This window comes from Somniosus microcephalus, chromosome 25, assembly GCF_052327205.1.
Source record: "Somniosus microcephalus isolate GS21.2 chromosome 25, FLI_Smic_1.0, whole genome shotgun sequence".
In the NCBI taxonomy this organism is placed as follows: Eukaryota; Metazoa; Chordata; class Chondrichthyes; order Squaliformes; family Somniosidae; genus Somniosus; species Somniosus microcephalus.
Window position 1 is genome coordinate 19,723,702 of NC_141011.1, and position 19,691 is coordinate 19,743,392.

General features: G+C 47.5%; 1 protein-coding gene across 1 annotated transcript in view; it reads right to left on the reverse strand.

Moving 5' to 3' along the window:
• disp3 (dispatched RND transporter family member 3) overlaps nucleotides 1–19,691 on the reverse strand; it is a 608,183-nt gene that overhangs the window by 30,921 nt on the left and 557,571 nt on the right. Inside the window, exons 17-20 of the mRNA XM_085966861.1 lie at nucleotides 18,803–18,933; nucleotides 15,679–15,860; nucleotides 14,202–14,328; nucleotides 3,942–4,087 (exon numbers count right to left, since the gene is read on the reverse strand). Of these exons, the coding sequence (XP_085822987.1) occupies nucleotides 3,942–4,087; nucleotides 14,202–14,328; nucleotides 15,679–15,860; nucleotides 18,803–18,933 (586 nt within the window). The remainder of the gene's footprint in view (nucleotides 1–3,941; nucleotides 4,088–14,201; nucleotides 14,329–15,678; nucleotides 15,861–18,802; nucleotides 18,934–19,691) is intronic.

Consider the following 19,691-nt stretch of genomic DNA (forward strand, 5'->3'; position numbering starts at 1 on the left):
AGAACTGTGCGTGTGCCTGCGGCTGATCGCATCGCGATAAATCCAGTCCGAGGCCCATGTCATACTGTTCAGTCAGGGTTGCCAGCCCTCCAGGATTGGCTTGGAGTCTCCAGGAATGAAGAATTAATCTCCAGGACATTGCTGTGAGCAACCCGGGAGAAAAATGATAGGAGCATTAAAAAACATGCTTTTCCTCCCCCCCCCCCCCCCCTTTTCTTTGAAAACTTTCATTTCTTATTCGTAAAAATACTGGACATGGACAAAAGGCTGTTCGACTGACTGTCAAGGTTCATCCAATTGGGCAGTGAAGATTCTGATCGCTTTCCAATTGGGGTGGGAAGGCGGGGCACCGTGAGGATGGACGTGTCGGGTGACCAATGGTGGGAGTGTAGGGGCGGGGAGGTTAGAGGTGAAAGGTCATGTGATGAAGACGCCAGGAATACATCCAACCAGCGTTGGCCACCCTACGTTCAGCCAGAATCAATTAAAGACACAGTGTGTACTACAGAACTGCCCCATAAACCCAAAACGTTGTGACTGTAATCATGCACTACCCTCAGCAAGCAGCTTTTTATAATTAAATGTGTTATATGTAATAAACAGCCAGGGAGTATACAAGATTAAATCAGGAAACTAATCATAAATAGTCAGCAGAAACGGGAAAGGGATTAAAGCATGGCTTCAGAGGTCATGGCTAATGGATTTGCAATATTCATTAGATTAAATCACTGGGTCACATCCAGGCAGTGCATGAAACGCTCTAGGTGTGTAAATGTACGGCATTAAACAGTTTCAACAATTAATTGGTAAGTATTACATAGAAATGAACATAAACCGACTTGGCGTTTTGATTCGGGGGAGTGCCCAGCTCAAAAATAATGTGCAAGGACCGCGGTTTTGATCCGTCTCTCTGGGGAGGGTGGTGGGGTGGGGCGGGGAGGAATACACAGTTTGGAAATAAAAACTAATTTAGGCCGTCACGATATGCCGTTCTGATTTAGCAGCTAGGAGGTTCGGAGGGTAGCACAGGAAGGGTCATTTCTCCTCTTGGCGCACTCCACTTTTTCCCCACATCCTGCACTTCTTTGGCATAGCGCACTGGTACCCAATGCCAGACGCCTCCCACACCCCCTACCTAACGCTCCTTTATACATGGCTGCCCCACTCAGATGAAGTGAGAATGAAAAAGTTTGTAAATATTAAAAAAAATTAGCAGTGTCGTGTTGGAATGGGAGGAGGCCATTCAGCCTCTCGAGCCTGTTCCGCCATTCAATTAGATCACGGCTGGCTCGGTTGGGGATCAGCGGGAAGGGGCGCGCGTTGGGGATTGGCTGGCTCGGTTGGGGATCATCGATGGGGTGGGTTCGGTTGGGGGTGGGGTGGGGGGGGGGGGGGGAGGGAAGGCCACATGGTGGGGACTGGAGGCCTGGGGAGCTGATCGGAGGCCTCGTGAGCGGGTCTCCGATTGCGGGGGGTGGGTTAGGTCAGGACCCTGGATCCAGGAGGTAGGTATAAAGCCCCTTACCTCCTGGATGCACCAGTCCCCGCCTCGATTTAACTGCCAGGTTTCACGAGTTGTATGAAACCCGTCCACGTGTAGCTAAATTCAAAATGGAGGTTAAAAAAAAGGCTTCGAGTCTCATTATAATATTTAAATTGACGTACCGTCCCCCTGGGAGCGGGGTGGTCGCCTGCCTCTGCCCCTGCGCACCAGCCCCCCTCCCCCCGTTAAAACCGGAAGTGGGTGGGCTGGAGGCAGGATCAGATCGGGAAACCCATTTTTAACAATTTAACTGCCCCCACACTCCAAACCCACCTGTTTTTTTTTTTTAAAGAGGGAAAAATTGCAGCCATTCTTTCTAAATGTTGCCCTAGTCTTGGGTTTGCTTGTGCTGCTAAAATATTTAGTAGTCTCCCGGGGGGGAGGGGAGGCAATTTTAACCCTACTCGCTCAGCAGAAACCTGGCCAGTGGGCAGTTAAAATCGCCCTGGCTCTTACTTGTCCGAAAGCCGCCATGATCACAACATCTGCGATTTTAAGCTGTTCTCTTGAGCAGGCAGCAAGGATAGGCGCCCGGAGCCAACAGGGTCCTTGCTTACACGTGCATGTTGCGGCCCAATGACATCATTGAGACCCAACTGCAATTTTAACTCAGGCCTGAGCGGGCAAGCCCCCCTGGAGTTAAAGTTGGGGCCCCCTGGTGTCTTGGCCAACATTACTCCCTTAACACATGCCACCAAAATCTGCTAAGCCGGTCATGTATGTCACTGCTGTCTATGGGATCTTGCCTGGCGTGTTTGCCTATATAGTAGCAGCTGCTACACTTCAAAGTACTTCACTGTATGCGAAGCAAATCGAGAGGTCGCTGACAAAGCGATTTGAGGTAAGTCTTTTTCTTTTGCTCACTAAAAAAAAAACCCCCAATCATCTCTGCAATGGAGGCAAATCAAAAACTTCGGTTCTTGCTGAAGGACATACTTCGGAATTATAAATGAACCCGCCTGTAGAAGTAACGAGTTCCATCAGGCTCAGCATGGTTCCTCGTCGTGTTATGTTTACTTATTTTTTTTTAACCAAATTCTTCCTGGATGGCTGAAGAAAACTGTCTTGTGCAGCAGATGGCATCAGAGACCTAAAGAAAGCTGCACTTTAACTCTCCTCCAATGTTACTTTGTTCTGTTGCACAATGTCTTGGGTTTCTCGTTTGGTCTTGGGCGCATTTCTAGCCGAGATGGTAGCTCTTGGAAAACTGCTTCCCCCCGCCACCCCCCCCACCGCGTTGCTTCAGGTACGGCGAGGGCTGTTGATTTGGTCGGAAGTGACATCCCACAACAAATCCCACACAATTGTAACGTGCTGTAATTTTTGCATAGGAAGGCCCGGGGGGGGTGGGGGGGCGGGGGGGGGGAGGAATCAGTACAACTGTCGGTTCCTGAGTGAATGTGGCAATAATAAATCGCTTGCTCTAGGCATGGTTCTCACTGGTTTCCATATACCACTGTGGGAAGCTACCGAGTGGAGGAGATTCCCTGAGTGAGCGAAAGGGAGAGTAAAAATCTGAAGGAGAGACACCCAATGACCACACACCTACACATCCCAACAAGGGGAATGGACAGCCATCAGAAGCAGGAATATTCGCCATTTCCCCCTAGCTGGCGCAGGGATGCCGAGGCCAATGGTAGCATATTTCAATGGCTAACTACCGACTGGCATAGGCAGAGGCCTATGCTTTCGGCTCAGTGAAATTTCAGGAAAAGGGGGAAGAAAAACATTAACTTACAAAGCAAAAATTAAATCTGGCGAAGATTTATTAAGACAAAAAGTTAATGGACAGTAGGTTAGATGGTCAGATAGTTTTAGGGCATTAATGTGTTGGCTTGAGACCCAATGAGCCCTGTAAAAAGGCCCCAGATCTTTATTATGGAAAGGCAATCAATCTAAGAGGTCCTCTTGCCCCATTGGGAGCAGAGACTGAAGAACACAATTTACTTTGGGGCCTCACTGGGCCTGCTCTCCACAGTTGGAGCAGCATGGTACTGCCCCGACGTTCCACAGCTGTTCGGTAGAGGTGCTGTTGACGCTCCCTTGCAGGTATTGGGCAGCGCGCTTCAGCCACGTAGATGACCCCGCTCCCGGGATTTGGGATTGGAGCTCCAGCCCGGGGAGAGGGTGGGCAGCGGTCCTACTCTGCTGCACTTGTGCTGGTGGAAGGGGCCCACCCAGGAATTTTGGGGCCAATGATTCTATGACCACCAAAAACGTGGCAACTGGTCATTCATTGCATGGCTGTTAGTGTGGCGTTGGTAACAGCTGGTGGAAGAACGTCTGTTGTGTTCTCCTCCATAAAACTCACTGTAAAACCCTCACATCTTGGGAGACCTTTCAAGAATGCGATCCTGGCGCTAATAGATTTCTTTCTATTCTTTCTTTCAATGCTTACAGACTCGAAGGCCATCGAGATCCACTGGACTTTCCCATCTTTCACTCCAACAGCACCATGAGAGAGCTGCCCAGGAAGCAGGTTGGGCTCCGGAATGCTCTTGCACTCTGGGTGTAACATTTGCAGGAAGGTAGAAACACTGTAACCTAGGAGACAAGGAGAACGCGGCATCACTTAGAAGCCTTCACAAGTTGACAGCTGACATAGCGTGGAAAGACGAAAATCAAGCCGCAACAGTCGAGAGAGAGCAGGCCAGATGCTTTGCTTGACTAGCCATTCGCGTCTTATAAATTAAGTTAGTAAACTCACAGTAAACAAGCCACCGAGTCTGGGACTGTTTTCCAGTTTTAAACCCTTGTCTCTGAAGAGTTTACTGACCTGAGCCAGGGAGGCAAATGGCGGAATGGCGGGGGGTGGGGGGAAGGCAGCAACAATTGGTCTCGGAGCCCCCTAGGCTATGAACAATGGCGGACAGGTAAAGACCCTCTGGTCCATCCAGCCTCTCCCACACAATTGTGCTACTTTTGTGTATCACAATATATACACTCCCCACCTCACTCGAAATCATGTGATCTCCCGGGAGAGGTGGAAAACCAGATTTTTTAAAAACCCAGGCTAATTTGGGGGGAAATAATCTGGGAAATTCCTCTCTGACCCCACCCCCCATGCGATTGAAACTAGTCTAGGAGATCACTCTGGCCCTGATCGTTCTATGCAGTACCGACCCTTTGTACAAAGGGAGAGTAAACACAGCCAGTACTCAAACTAACTGACTCCTCGTTACCTGATTGGATTGTTCTCGACGGCCAGTCAAACAGCCATTCTCCATCTCCAATATTTTCATAACCAATAAACTAAAGTTTTCAAAGAAGATGAAAAAAAACCCACACCATTTTTGAAGTGCCCCCAGGTTGTTGGCAGCCCTGTCCTGGAGATCAATCATTATTGTCCTGGAGGGTAATGGCAACCCTCTTTGGGTGAAGCACCAGAGGGGAGCTGGAACCTGTCAAACAGGCACGTCAACATGATTTGGAGTCCTCAGGGGAGGAGGCGAGAAGGGATTGGGGCTGGAAAATAATCGACAACTTTCAAATTTTGCTGCCATAAAACACTGGGTCAGCCTTTCAAATCCTGCCTCCTGGTTGTTTCGCCATTTACTGCAAATCTGTGACTACCATACACACTCCCGCCCTCACCCCAAAAAAAAAGTTGGCCACAGATGCAGAGGACTCATTATACTCGGCTGCCGAAAAGAAAACTGTTTACAGCCGCCTCAGGAATGGAGAAGCCGACATTTGGCAAAGTGGAATACCTACGACAGGAACATGGATCTAAAGCTGCAAAAATTCATTTCTGCCGCACTGTAGCTCCTGCAAGGGCCATGCATGTGGCTGAATAATTGATGTTAGCAGTTTACAGACCAAAAAAGGGGGTCAGTGTGTCCCTGTGTCGTATTATATAAAACAATCCCGTGGCACTATTTCGAAGAAGAGCAGGGGAGTTCTCCCCGGTGTCCTGGCCAAGGTTTATCCCTCAATCAACATCACTAAAAACAGATGATCTGGTCATTATCACATTGCTGTTTGTGGGAGCTTGCTGTGGGCAAATTAGCTGCCACATTTCCTACATTACAACAGTGACTACACTTCAAAAGTACTTATTTGGCTGTAAAGCGCTTTGGGACGTCCTGAGGTCGTGAAAGGCGCTATAGAAATGCAAGTTTTTCTTTATATATGGTTATAGACACACATACCAACACTGCATGGAGACTGCATTCTTCTTAAAAGTGACTGCCCAAAGTGGAGGCCAATATAATCGAAGGTTTACAGTGATTGAGTATGAGCAATTAAAATGAATGCAATTCTGCTGGTGAAGCAGTTACTAGGATGCTGGTGAATATGTGACCTCTGTTCAGAGCACATTCGACCCAGCATCACTGCAAATATTGCCTGAAAACGCAGCTTTAACCTGCGGCATTAATTCAAAGCAGCTGTCAAATGCTTTGAAAACCACTTTGGGCCTTTATGTTTAAAGGTTTTCTGCAGTCAGTCTGCTTAAAGATTTCTCTGGGTTTTTTTTTAAAGGAAGCCTATTCCCTCACCTCCTGACTAAATACTTCCACATCAGTTCCCTGTTGTAACTGAAGTAGATCCAGCGAAGCAGCCTCACTGACCTTGTTAAAACACCTAGGGATCTATCAGCTTTAATGCTGAAAGGAATGTGAACTTAATAGCCCTCGATCAATACAGCTACGTGCCAAGCAACAGCCTGGTCTTTGTGTATTTTATTCCAGTTTATAAAGGGCATAACAAACTTGTTTTTCTCTTCATATAGATGCACCTTTATACATTCAGCCATTTATTAAATTTAAAAACAAATGTACAAACACCTCTGCAATTCAAATGGCTGTTTTTTAAAATTGATAAAAAACAAAAGGTATTTATTCCCACTGTGTTTTGCTGCAAAAGTCCAGCTAGACAAAGAAAGTGTTGGGTGAAACAGAGAGGGAAACAGAGAGCGAGAACAAACGGAAAAAGGGGGACAGAAATAGATCAAATTTCACACACAGGAATCGAGGAAAGAGGATGTGGAGTGAGTGAGTGAATGAGGGGATGTGGAGTGAGTGAATGAGGGGACATGGAGTGAGTGAGTGAATGAGGGGATGTGGAGTGAGTGAGTGAATGAGGGGATGTGGAGTGAGTGAGTGAGTGAATGAGGGGACGTTGAGTGAGTGAATGAGGGGATGTGGAGTGAGTGAGTGAGGGGATGTGGAGTGAGTGAGTGAGGGGATGTGGAGTGAGTGAGGGGATGTGGAGTGAGTGAGGGGATGTGGAGTGAGTGAATGAGGGGATGTGGAGTGAGTGAGTGAATGAGGGGACGTTGAGTGAGTGAGGGGATGTGGAGTGAGTGAGGGGATGTGGAGTGAGTGAGTGAGGGGATGTGGAGTGAGTGAGTGAGGGGATGTGGAGTGAGTGAGTGAGGGGATGTGGAGTGAGTGAGTGAGGGGATGTGGTGTGAGTGAGTGAGGGGATGTGGAGTGAGTGAGTGAGGGGATGTGGAGTAAGTGAGTGAGGGGATGTGGAGTGAGTGAATGAGGGGACGTGGAGTGAGTGAGTGAATGAGGGGATGTGGAGTGAGTGAGTGAGGGGATGTGGAGTGAGTGAGTGAGGGAATGTGGAGTGAGTGAGTGAGGGGATGTGGAGTGAGTGAGTGAGGGGATGTGGAGTGAGTGAGGAGATGTGGAGCGAGTGAGGAGATGTGGAGTGAGTGAGGAGATGTGGAGCGAGTGAGTGAAGGGATGTGGAGTCAGTGAGTGAGGGGATGTGGAGTGAGTGAGGAGATGTGGAGTCAGTGAGTGAGGGGATGTGGAGTCAGTGAGTGAGGGGATGTGGAGTGAGTGAGTGAGGGGATGTGGAGCGAGTGAGTGAGGGGATGTGGAGCGAGTGAGTGAGGGGATGTGGAGTGAGTGAGTGAGGGGATGTGGAGTCAGTGAGTGAGGGGATGTGGAGCGAGTGAGTGAGGAGATGTGGAGCGAGTGAGTGAGGAGATGTGGAGTGAGTGAGTGAGGGGATGTGGAGTGAATGAGGGGATGTGGAGCGAGTGAGTGAGGGGATGTGGAGTCAGTGAGTGAGGGGATGTGGAGTGAGTGAGTGAGGGGATGTGGAGTGAGTGAGTGAGGGGATGTGGAGTCAGTGAGTGAGGGGATGTGGAGCGAGTGAGTGAGTGAGGAGATGCGGAGTCAGTGAGTGAGGTGATGTGGAGCGAGTGAGTGAGGGGATGTGGAGCAAGTGAGTGAGGGGATGTGGAGTGAGTGAGTGAGGGGATGTGGTGTGAGTGAGGGGATGTGGAGTGAGTGAGGGGATGTGGAGTCAGTGAGTGAGGGGATGTGGAGTGAATGAGTGAGGGGATGTGGAGTGAATGAGTGAGGGGATATGGAGTCAGTGAGTGAGGGGATGTGGAGCGAGTGAGTGAGGGGATGTGGAGCGAGTGAGTGAGGGGATGTGGAGCGAGTGAAGGGATGTGGAGTGAGTGAGGGGATGTGGAGTGAGTGAGGGGATGTGGAGTGAGTGAGTGAGGGGATGTGGAGTGAGTGAGGGGATGTGGAGTGAGTGAGTGAGTGAGGGGATGTGGAGTGAGTGAGTGAGGGGCTGTGGTGTGAGTGAGGGGATGTGGAGTGAGTGAGGGGATGTGGAGTCAGTGAGTGAGGGGATGTGGAGTGAGTGAATGAGGGGATGTGGAGTCAGTGAGTGAGGGGATGTGGTGTGAGTGAGGGGATGTGGAGTGAGTGAGTGAGGGGATGTGGAGTCAGTGAGTGAGGGGATGTGGAGTCAGTGAGTGAGGGGATGTGGAGTCAGTGAGTGAGGGGATGTGAATTCAAGGGTCATATCTACATATTTGAAGTGGCAAAAGACAAATTCTGTGCTGATATCAGGAAGTTCTTCACACAAAATGTGATCAATACGTGGATTGATTGGATTCTGGGATAAAGTAATGGAGGCAAAAACTCTGGAATCATTTGAGAAACAATTGGCGCAATAATGGCGGGACTTTAAGATGGATCGAATGCCTTTCCTCGTCCATTGTCTTGTGATATTGAAAGCCAAATATCCAAAGTCTGTTTTCTTTTGAAATAGAAGCTCAATTTCCCACCTTGATTTGGAGTCTCCCGAGAAGCATCCCCTGCTTCCAATAGGATAGCAATCGGGAGCAGCCATCCTGGCAGATTTGACCATAACCTAGGGATGGTGGCCAATTGTAGCTTCCTGCCCATGATCTGGTTGACAGGCTGAGGTCAACCAATGGGACTTTGTTTGGTCATGCATATGCTAGAAGGCTTGGGAGCAAAATTAATGTTTTTGCCCAGTGACATTATCAAGTACCTTCACATCAGGCAGAACACAAAGCTGTACTATGGGGAGTCTCAACCGTTGACCTCAGTCACCAATCGAACTACAGCAAAACTGTCATTGCAGAAAAATTATTTTTAAAAGCCCCACTGAGGATGAAAATTTGAAACGGATGAAAATTTGAAACGGAAGAAAAAAATTATATTGAAATTGTTCGGCAGGACCTCCACAGTCCCGGCCTCGTCAGGTTTTCCTCGCTACCGCGCACCCTCCCTACCTCCCTGTAAACATTGGGCCCACTGTTTTCATAAAAGTACTAGCAGATCTCCGATGACATTGCTTATAGTAAGTCAAGTGTCGTATAAAAGAAAAAGGACTTGCATTTATGTAGCGCCTTTCACAACCTCAGGACAAATGCAAAGCATTTTACAGCCAATTAAGTACTTGTGACATGTAATCACTGTTGTAATGTGGGAAGCGCAGCAGTCAATTTGCACACAGTAAGGTCTGACAAACAGCAATGTGATAATGACCAGATAATCTGTTTTTTTGTTATGTTGGTTGAGGGATAAATATTGGCCAGAACACCGGGGATAACTCCCCTGCTCTTCTTCAGAATAGTGTCGTAGGATAGTTGGGGCTTGTAATAAGGGAACAGCTATAATCATGGGAGATTTTAACTTTCATATTGACTGGACAAATCAAATTGGGCAGGGCAGCCTTGAGGAAGAGTTCATAGAGTGCATTAGGGACGGGTTCCTTGAGCAGTATGTTACTGAACCAACCAGGGGGCAGGCAATCTTAGATCTGGTCCTGTGTAATGAGACAGGATTAATAAAAAATGTCCTAGTAAAGGATCCCCTTGGAATGAGTGAACATAACATGGTTGAATTCCAAATTCAGTTGGAGGGTGAGAGAGTTGGATCTCAAACCAGCGTACTAATAAGCTTAAATAAAGGAGAATATGAAGGTATGAGAGCAGAGTTGACTAAAGTGGACTGGGAAAATAGATTAAGGTGTAAGACGGTACATGAGCAGTGGTGTACATTCAAGGAGATATTTCACAACTTTCAAGAAAAATATATTCCACTGAGGAAAAAGGGGCGTAAAAGAAAAGACAGCCATCCGTGGCTAAGTAAAGTAATAAAGGACAGTATCCGACTGAAAACAAGGGCATATAAAGTAGCCAAATCTAGTGGGAGGATAGAAGATTGGGAAGCATTTAAAAGCCAGCAAAGAATAACTAAAAGATTAATTAAGAAAGGAAAGATAGATTATGAAAGTAAACTGGCAAAAAATATAAAAACAGATAGCAAGAGTTTCTATAGTTATATAAAAAGAAAAAGTGTGGCTAAAGTGAATGTTGGTCCCTTAGAGGATGAGACCGGGAAATTAGTAGTGGGGAACATGGAGATAGCAAATATGCTGAACAAATATTTTGTATCAGTCTTTACAGTAGAGGACACTACAAATATTCCAACACTGGACAAACAGGGGGCTATAGGGGGGGAGGAGCTAAACACGATTAAAGTCACTAAGGAGATGGTACGCGGTAAGATAATGGGACTTAAGGCGGATAAATCCCCTGGACCTGATGGCTTACATCCTAGGGTCTTGAGAGAAGTAGCGGTAGGGATTGCGGATGCATTGGTGGTAATTTTCCAAAACTCCTTGGATTCAGGAAAGGTCCCAGCAGATTGGAAAACTGCTAATGTAACGCCCTTATTTAAAAAGGGAGGTAGACAAAAGGCTGGAAACTATAGACCAGTTAGCCTAACATCTGTGGTTGGTAAAATGTTGGAGTCCATTATTAAGGAAGCAGTAACAGGACATTTGGATAAGCATAATTTAATCGGACAGAGTCAGCATGGTTTTATGAAGGGGAAGTTATGTTTGACAAATTTGCTCGAATTCTTGAGGACGTAACAAGCAGGGTGGATAAAGGGGAACCAGTGGATGTGGTGTATTTGGACTTCCAAAAGGCATTTGACAAGGTGCCACACAAAAGATTACTGTACAAGATAAAAAATCACGGGATTGGGGGTAATATACTGGCATGGGTGGAAGATTGGCTATCTAACAGAAAACAGAGAGTGGGGATAAATGGTTAATTCTCGGGTTGGCAATTAGTAACTAGTGGTGTTCCGCAGGGGTCAGTGCTGGGACCCCAACTCTTTGCAATCTATATTAACAATTTGGAGGAGGGGACCAAGTGCAACGTATCCAAGTTTGCCGACGATACAAAGATGGGAGGGAAAGCAGTGAGTGAGGAGGACATAAAAAACCTGAAAAAGGACATAGACAGGCTAAGTGAGTGGGCAGAGATTTGGCAGATGGAATATAATGTTGGAAAGTGTGAAGTTATGCACTTTGGCAGAAAAAAATCAAAGAGCAAGTTATTATCTAAATGGAAAGAAACTGCAAAGTGCTACAGTACAAAGGGATCTGGGGGTCCTGGTGCATGAAACACAGAAGGTTAGTATGCAGGTAAAGCAGGTGATCAGGAAGGCCAATGGAATCTTGGCTTTTATTGCAAGGGGGATGGAGCATAAAAGCAGGGAAGTCTTGCTGCAGTTATACAGGGTACTGGTGAGGCCACACCTGGAATACTGCGTACAGTTTTGGTTTCCATATTTAAGAAAAGATATACAGGAAACTTTGGTTTATCCAGAGGTTAACTGTCCGGAATGCACGAGCCACCGGCAAAAATCAGGAGCTGTTTCGTTAGGTTTTTTTTCATCAGTCAGGCTCTGCAAGGTCCTGCTGAAGCTGTTGCTAAGCTACAGAGACGCTTGCAAGGTACGGCCGACTGTTTAGAAGCTGTTGCTAAGCAACAGGGTTTGTTGCCAGATACGGCGCTCAAAATCTCCGTATGTTTCAACATTAGCGCTGGTTTGTCCGGCAGTTTTGATGGGACGGCAACAGCTCGGTCCCATCGGTGCCGGATAGCACAACATTTCCTGTACTTGCTCTCGAGGCAGTTCAGAGAAGGTTCACTTGGTTGATTCCAGAGATGAGGGGGTTGACTTATGAGGAAAGGTTGAGTAGGTTGGGCCTCTACTCATTGGAATTCAGAAGAATGAGAGGCGATCTTATCGAAACATATAAGATTGTGAGGGGGCTTGATCGGGTGGATGCGGGGAGGATGTTTCCACTGATGGGTGAGACTAGAACTAGGGGGCACAATCTTAGAATAAGGGGCTGCCGTTTCAAAACTGAGTTGAGGAGAAACTTCTTCACTCAGAGGGTGGTGAATCTGTGGAATTTGCTACCTCAGAGAGCTGTGGAAGCTGCGACATTAAATAAATTTAAAACGGAGATAGACAGTTTCCTAGCTGATAAGGGAATTAGGGGTTACGGGGAGCGGGCAGGGAAGTGGACGTGAGTCTAGTTCGGATCAGCCATGATCCTATTGAATGGTGGAGCAGGCCCGAGGGGCCATATGGCCTACTCCTGCTCCTACTTCTTATGTTATGATCTTTAAAATCCACTTGGGAGGGCAGACAGGGCCTCGGTTTAACATCACATCCAAAAGACGACACCTTCGACAGGGCTGCACTCCCTCAGCACTGCACTCGAGTGTCAGCCTAGATTTTTGTGCTCAATTTTCTGGAGTGGGATTTTAACCTGCAACCCTCCGACTCAACGGTGAGCGTGCTACCAACTGAACCACAGCTGACACACATAAGGGCAGGGGTGTTATACCATGTAACGCACAATGTATTATTTTGCTGCTAAGGTGATCACTATAAGGCCACAAGTTTAATTGTGAAATAAAAAGGGTCTAAAGGTCATTCAAACTGTTATTTTTGTGAGGGAACTTTGCAAATTGGAATGCAGAGCTCCAGGTCATTCAGCTTAATGATGTGGTCAGGAAAATTGGAATGTGCTGGTCAGATTTAAGTTCCAGCTCATGATTTTAAGATTGATTTGTATCTGTAACATCTGGGGTGCAGACATACCATTTATAATATATTACTAGGGAATCTCATGTGGCAATGCCCCATGGAAGTTGGCTGTGAGGCATAATGAAGGATGTTTGATTGTGGTGGTATATTTTAGGTGTTGGGAATAAAGAAAATGCTGGTTAAAAATATTTTAAAAATGTAAAACAAGAGTAAATGGTGGAGAGCAAATACATATAAATTTTAAATTGATGACCTTTTATTACTGAAACACCAGTCCCTATTCACTGTCAAACCCTTCATAATTATAACAATCTCTACTGAATCTTTGCTAGTCTCAAGTCTTTCCTTATAATTATAGTTTGTCATCCCTGGTATCATTGTACCAGGTAAATCTGTGCCTCACGATCTCTACGGCTTTAACATCCTTTCCTTCAGGAGTTTCAAAACCTGCACACAGTACTCTAAACTGTGACCTAACTCTTGCTCTGTATGAATTTATTATTACTTCTACACTCCTGAACTCTTCAGCAAATGAATTTACTAAAATGACAGGAAACGGTGTATTAGAAGGGCTTTTGTATAATTGGAAGAGGTTTGGGATATACGTATCACAGATAGACATGGCAGCGAATATAATTCTAAAGCATTGCTAAAAATAACTTGGTCGCAGCTTCTCTCTGCCACTCTCGGTTCGAGGGTTCACTATAGCAAAACAGAGAGGAGCCAGCAAAACGGAACCAGATGGCACAGAGGAAAAAAAAAAGACTTGCATTTATATAGCGCCTTTCACGACCACCGGACGTCTCAAAGCGCTTTACAGTCAATGAAGTACTTTTGAAGTGGAGTCACTGTTTCAATGTGGGAAACACGGCAGCCAATTTGCGCACAGCAAGCTCCCACAAACAGCAATGTGATAATGACCAGATAATCTGTTTTTGTTATGTTGGTTGAGGGATAAATATTGGCCAGGACACCGGGGATAACTCCCCTACTCTTCTTCGAAATAGTGCCATGGGATCTTTTACGTCCACCTAAGAGAGCAGACGGGGCCTCAGTTTTAACGTCTCATCCGAAAGACGGCACCTCCGACAGTGCAGCACTCCCTCAGGACCGCACTGGGAGTGTCAGCCTAGGTTTTTATGCTCAAGTCTCTGGAGTGGGACTTGAACCCACAACCTTCTGACTCGGAGGCGAGTGTGCTGCCCACTGAGCCACGGCTGGCACGACAATGAAAGATTACAAACGCGCAAAATTGGCGGGCAGGAATAGACCATCAGGCCTGCCCCACACCATGATGGCCGGGGCATCATGACTCGACACTTCCTCACGGCCTCCTTCCACCCAATCCCCCTTGCCCCCGATTCCCCCCCACAGCCATGCAATCTCCTGTGCTATTTTAAAGACGGGTCTTCTGCTGCCCTGATGTGTCGGGTGAATGCTCTGCCCAGTGTGGAACTGAGCCATACAGACGGTTGGGTTTGGCTACGAGTGTGTCCTTGTCTTACCTGAAGGTAAGCACTGAGCCCCTCCTGGTTTCACCAGCTCAGAGTTACTGCTGATGGCTTTGCAAATCTTACACAGATTTCCAATTTCTCGGAACAGGTCAAAGCTCTCATCGTAGATGACACTGCCCTTTCAGGAGAGAAAGAGAGGGAGAGAGAGAGAAACAGGTGAAAAAGAAATCTGTCACATTTCAAAATCAAACTGTGTCTTACAGCACCTAAGAAAGCAGCTTCATATATTCTGTAAGCACTGTGAGCATAGGAGGAGGATCTACTGTGGCAGCACGGTGGCATAGTGGTTAGCACTGTTGCCTCACAGCGCCAGGGACCCGGGTTCGAATCCAGCCTCGGGCGACTGTCTGTGTGGAGTTTGCACATTCTCCCTGTGTTTGCGTGGGTTTCCTCCGGGTGCTCCGGTTTCCTCCCACAGTCCAAAGATGTGCGAGTTAGGTTGATTGGCTATGATAAATTGACCCTTAGTGTTAGGGGGATTAAATACGTGGGGTGGGTGGGATATGTGTTGGTGTAGGGGTTACGGGGATCGGGTGGGATATGTGTCGGTGCAGGCTCGATGGGCCGAAATGGCCTCTATCTGCACTGTGGTGATTCTGTGATACTGAAACAATAGGAGCTTTTTAATGAACTAGTTCCACTATGACTAATCAGGGATCTGGTTGATACCATTCCTCGTGTTTTCTCGGCCATTTTAAAGTCTCGCAATTCCAGGGCGTTACCACACTTCTTGAAAATTAATTCTCAGGATGTGGGCATCGCTGGCACGGGCAGAATTTATTGCCCATCCCTAGGTGCCCTTGAGAAGATGGTGGTGAACCTTCTTCCTGAACCGCTGCAGTTCATGTGGTGAAGGTGCTCCCACAGTGCTGAGAGCTCCAGGATTTTGACCCAGCGACGATGAAGGAACGGCGCTATATGTCCAAGTCAGGATGATGTGCGACTCGGAGGGGAACCTGGAGGTGATGGCGTTCTCATGTGCCTGCTGCCCTTGCCCTGCCAAGTGGTAGAGGTTGTGGGTTGGGCACAACTCTACTATTCGCTTTGCTTACTGAGTGGCCAATCTCAGCCAGGTCACTTTTGTAGGTCCAGGCGCTTGCTGCAGGAGGATCGGGATTGTTAGGAAATGAAAAAGGTCATGGGGTGCAAACAAGCCCAATCCTTGCTCATAAATAATTCCCACCTTCCCACAAGGGAGGCAGGGAACAAAATGGAGGGGGAGGCAGGGAACAAAATGGAGGGAGAGACACTCACTGAAACACTTTCATGCACCTCATAGTGCTACTGTAGGGAAAAATCTCTCACAGGAAAGTAGTTTTATCCTTTAAAAAAATATTACCCTGCAAGGTTGTGATAGGTCAGTACTGCAGCTTTCGTACTATTAGGCAGAGTAACTTTGTAACATATCACTGGAAATGAAAGACTTCAATGCGGGTTGAAAAAAGGTGACACAAAAGCAGTTATGTACCATATCTCCTATCACATGATTATCTTGCTTCCTTGTGCGATTCACTCCCAGAATCCCAAACACAACGAAGACCATGGCTCCCGTGTCCACTAGAGGGCGCACTGCTGGCTTTCCGCAGCCGTCGTTCATGCAGGGATTGAAGTCAAAGGTTGGCGTCTCCTCAACATTCGAGACTGAGAAAGCTAAATAAAAGTACATAATTAAACATGCACGTCGGCATCTTTTATTTTTAAACAAGGCAGAATTTTTACGGGCCTTTTACTGTTTTTTTTGTTGAAAGTGAGATTCCCTGCATTTTCCTCCTCTTCCCCTTCCTTTTCCTGTTTATCATCCATAGGCCCTCGGGTGATGGACCTGGCTCCAGGTTGCCACCAATACCATTCTGAAACCTGCCACAGCTACTCTACAGCAATGTTCTCCAGCCACACCTTCCACCCCCAACCCCGCCCACTACTGGAAGTGGCTTTTGCAACCACCATGTCCCTGTAACTTTTTCCTTAAGCACTTCCCTCATTCCCATTCCTGATCGCTGTCCAGTCCCTTGCTTCAAAAGCACCTTAAAAACCTATTTCGTTGACTGTGTCTTTGGTTCCTCGCACTTAATCCTCCCACCTGTTTCTCAGTATCCTCCTCTCCCGCTTGTAATGCACTCCAAGATGTTCCCTATGAAAATGCAAGTTGTAGCCGAGTGGGCTTGGGGTAAGCAGGAACCCATCCAGTTGCCCCTCACTCCTTTCAGGAAATGCCCGGTGACGTAAGAAAACTACTAGGCACTTGGTCTAAGCATTAAACAAAGCTTTAATCAACTGTTTTACAACATGGAGGTCTAGTTGTGTCCTTCACTAGTTCCTGTTAAGAATGTCCTGAGCAAGCTGGGCCCGTGCCCGAGTATTTATACTCTCCCTGGACAGCACCACCCGCACGCCGCTCAGTATTACAGGAAACTTTGGTTTATCCGGAGGTTAACTGTCCGGAATGCTCGAGCCACCGGCAAAAATCAGGAGCCGTTTCGTTAGGGTTTTTTTTCTTTTCGTTGCTTTTTTTTCACCAGTCAGGCTCTGCAAGGTCTCGCTGAAGCTGTTGCTAAGCTACAGAGACGCTTGCAAGGTACGGCCGACTGTTTAGAAGCTGTTGCTAAGCAACAGGGTTTGTTGCCAGATACGGAGCTCAAAATCTCCGTATGTTTCAACATTAGCGCTGGTTTGTCCGGCAGTTTTGATGGGACGGCAACAGCTCGGTCCCGTCGGTGCTGGATAGCACAAAGTTTCCTGTATTTCATAAGTCTTTTTTTCATGAATGACTGATTCATGTCACCCGGCTTCTGCTCAATGCCGCCTGACTGCGGCACTGCCCAGGATCAATAGTGGTGGTTGCGGGGAGCTAAGGTGCTGAGCAGTTCTCCGACCTTTCCTTGACACCTAAGGGGTCACTTGCGGTTATGCACTTCTGGCGGGGAGTGCTGGCTGTGCACATCGGGAATCGCATGCACGCTGCACTTGATTTTTTTTGTCCATTAAATTCAGGGATGCTTATAATTGGGGCGTCATGCCCGGGATATTCTGCTGGCACCAATTTCCAGACTCCCCACCAGCAGAGTGAACTCAGGAAATTCTCCCTCCTGTTTACAATTTTGAAATGATGCCCCTCCATACTTTACTTTCCTTCCAAAGCACCAGTTTTAAGGGACAACAGCACTTTTGCGCATTTCCCTGAATATTTTGCTTCTGCTTCTAATGTAATGCGAATATTTCACCAGCATCCTAGCTTAATATTGCTTGCTGCTAATAAAATTCCCGGCATAACACAGTGGAGCTTGCGTCACCCCATCTGGCCCTGAAATTGATGTCACAGGGATTCCCCTGTTCATCCTGATGATTACAAAGGCACTAGAATTATGGACAGCGAAAACCATTGCCTGACCAACCACTCCCCTTCCCGCCCCACCCCACCCACAGTGCCTGGGCCATTCATCACGTGAGCCTAGACTGCCAGTGCTGCCAAGCTATTTAACCTTGGAAGCTGCGCCTGATCCTGCCCCTCACCCGACACACACACATAGGGCTGGACTTTCATTGAGGCGGCGGGTAGGAGGCGGGACTACAACTTTCGGGGTTGTAGTCCCGCCTCCATCGAGTTCTAGCCAACCCACGCGATTTTGACTTGATTGACCTTGTTGAGCCCGCCCAGCGGGCTCAGCAGGCCAATTAAGGGCCACCCGGCAACAGGTGACGTCACAGATTGATATTTCTGTCAAACACTGACAATCTGTATTCTAAGTTAATTCCTTCCTCTCAGGATGATTTAGAGATCTCCCCGGAACAGAAAGCTGAATGCTTCAGATTTTGACAGATCGCGGCCATTCTGCTTTCTGTGCCGGTGAGATGAGGGACTCCAGAGACCTGAAGGAAGAAAGGCTGTAAAGGTAAGTAAAACTTCTTTAAACACTTTAAACACACCAAACACACTTACCTCTGCACTCATACACCCATCACTCAACTGAACACCGGACATCTCGACCCCTCCAAGCCCTTCAGCCCACCTTGTTAACTTGGCGTGGTCTGGAGTCATCGGGTAATCCCACACTTCAAGAATGAAAATAGGGATTAGGCTAAAAACTGCCTGCTAACTACCTGTTAACAGGCAGTTAATTGGCACTAATCCCCTTCCCGCCTCGGGGAGGCGGGTCCCAGCGCAGCATGGAGGCGGGATGGGTTCGTGCCCCCCGATTTTGAGATTTTAACCCCCCACACACCTCCAATCCCGCCTCCACGGCCCAATGAAAATCCTGCCCATACTGTCCACAGCAAGGGTCACTGGACAGCGGTCAGGAGTAGGAACCCAGGTAGGCTTTCCCCCTCCCTATTCCAGGCCAGTTGCAGCACCACAACTGCCCGCCCTTGCGGAGACCAGCTAACTCAGCACAGATTGGGGGCCTAATCTGCAACCTCTGGTCTCTGTGCGGTGACAAAGCACGAAACAATTAGAGGTGGTGAAAGGCTGTCTTTAGAGGCTGGCTTCAGTACTTCAAACACAGACCTTCTCTCTGGCTTTCCCTTAATCCAAAGTTTCGCCAGGTCGTGTTGAAAAGGAACGACGCTCCTTTATTACCTGACTGTTAACCTACCTTTCTTGTAGGGGACGTAGAAAAACCCTTGATTAGGACCACTGGGTCCTGCACTAAGAATGCAGCCAGGTGGTGCTAGGCAGATCCGACTGTGATAGGGAACCCGCCGCAGCTGGGCAAAGTACAGCTTCCTAAAAGAACCAGGATTTAAACAGTGAGACAAACAATAACAACTTGTATTTATATAGCGCCTTTAATGTAGTAACACGTCCCAAGGTGCTGCACAGGAGTATTTTAAGGCAAAAAATTTGACACCGAGCCACATAAGGAGAAATTAGGGCAGGTGACCAAAAGCTTGATCAAAGAGGTAGGTTTTAAGGAGCGTCTTAAAGGAGGAAAGAGAGGTAGCAAAGTGGAGCGGTTTAGGCAGGGAATTCCAGAGCTTAGGGCCCAGGCAACAGAAGGCACGGCCACCAAAGGTTGAGCGATTATAATCAGGAATGCTCAAGAGGGCAGAATTAGAGGAGCGCAGATATCTCGGGGGGTTGTGGGGCTGAAGGAGATTAGAGAGATAGGGAAGGGCGAGGCCATGGAGCGATTTGAAAACAAGGATGAGAATTTTGAAATCGAGGCATTGCTTAACCGGGAGCCAATGTAGGTCAACGAGCACAGGGGTGATGGGCGAACGGGACTCGGTGCGCACATTTAAAGCTGGAGTTGAAATTAATATTTTCGTATTTAATGGTGCAATATGGGACCGATAGACCTTCTCAAAATGGGAGGTCTCTGCACACTGCAACAGACAAGAGAGCCCTGCTCACTCCCCTTATTTTAGTGGTATCTCCTAGAAAGGTTTACAGCTACGGTATTAGTATTATTCATCACATTACTCTTGATTAGCGAAGAGTGACTTCTATCTTTGGCAGCAGAATTGCGGATGTACTGTGTA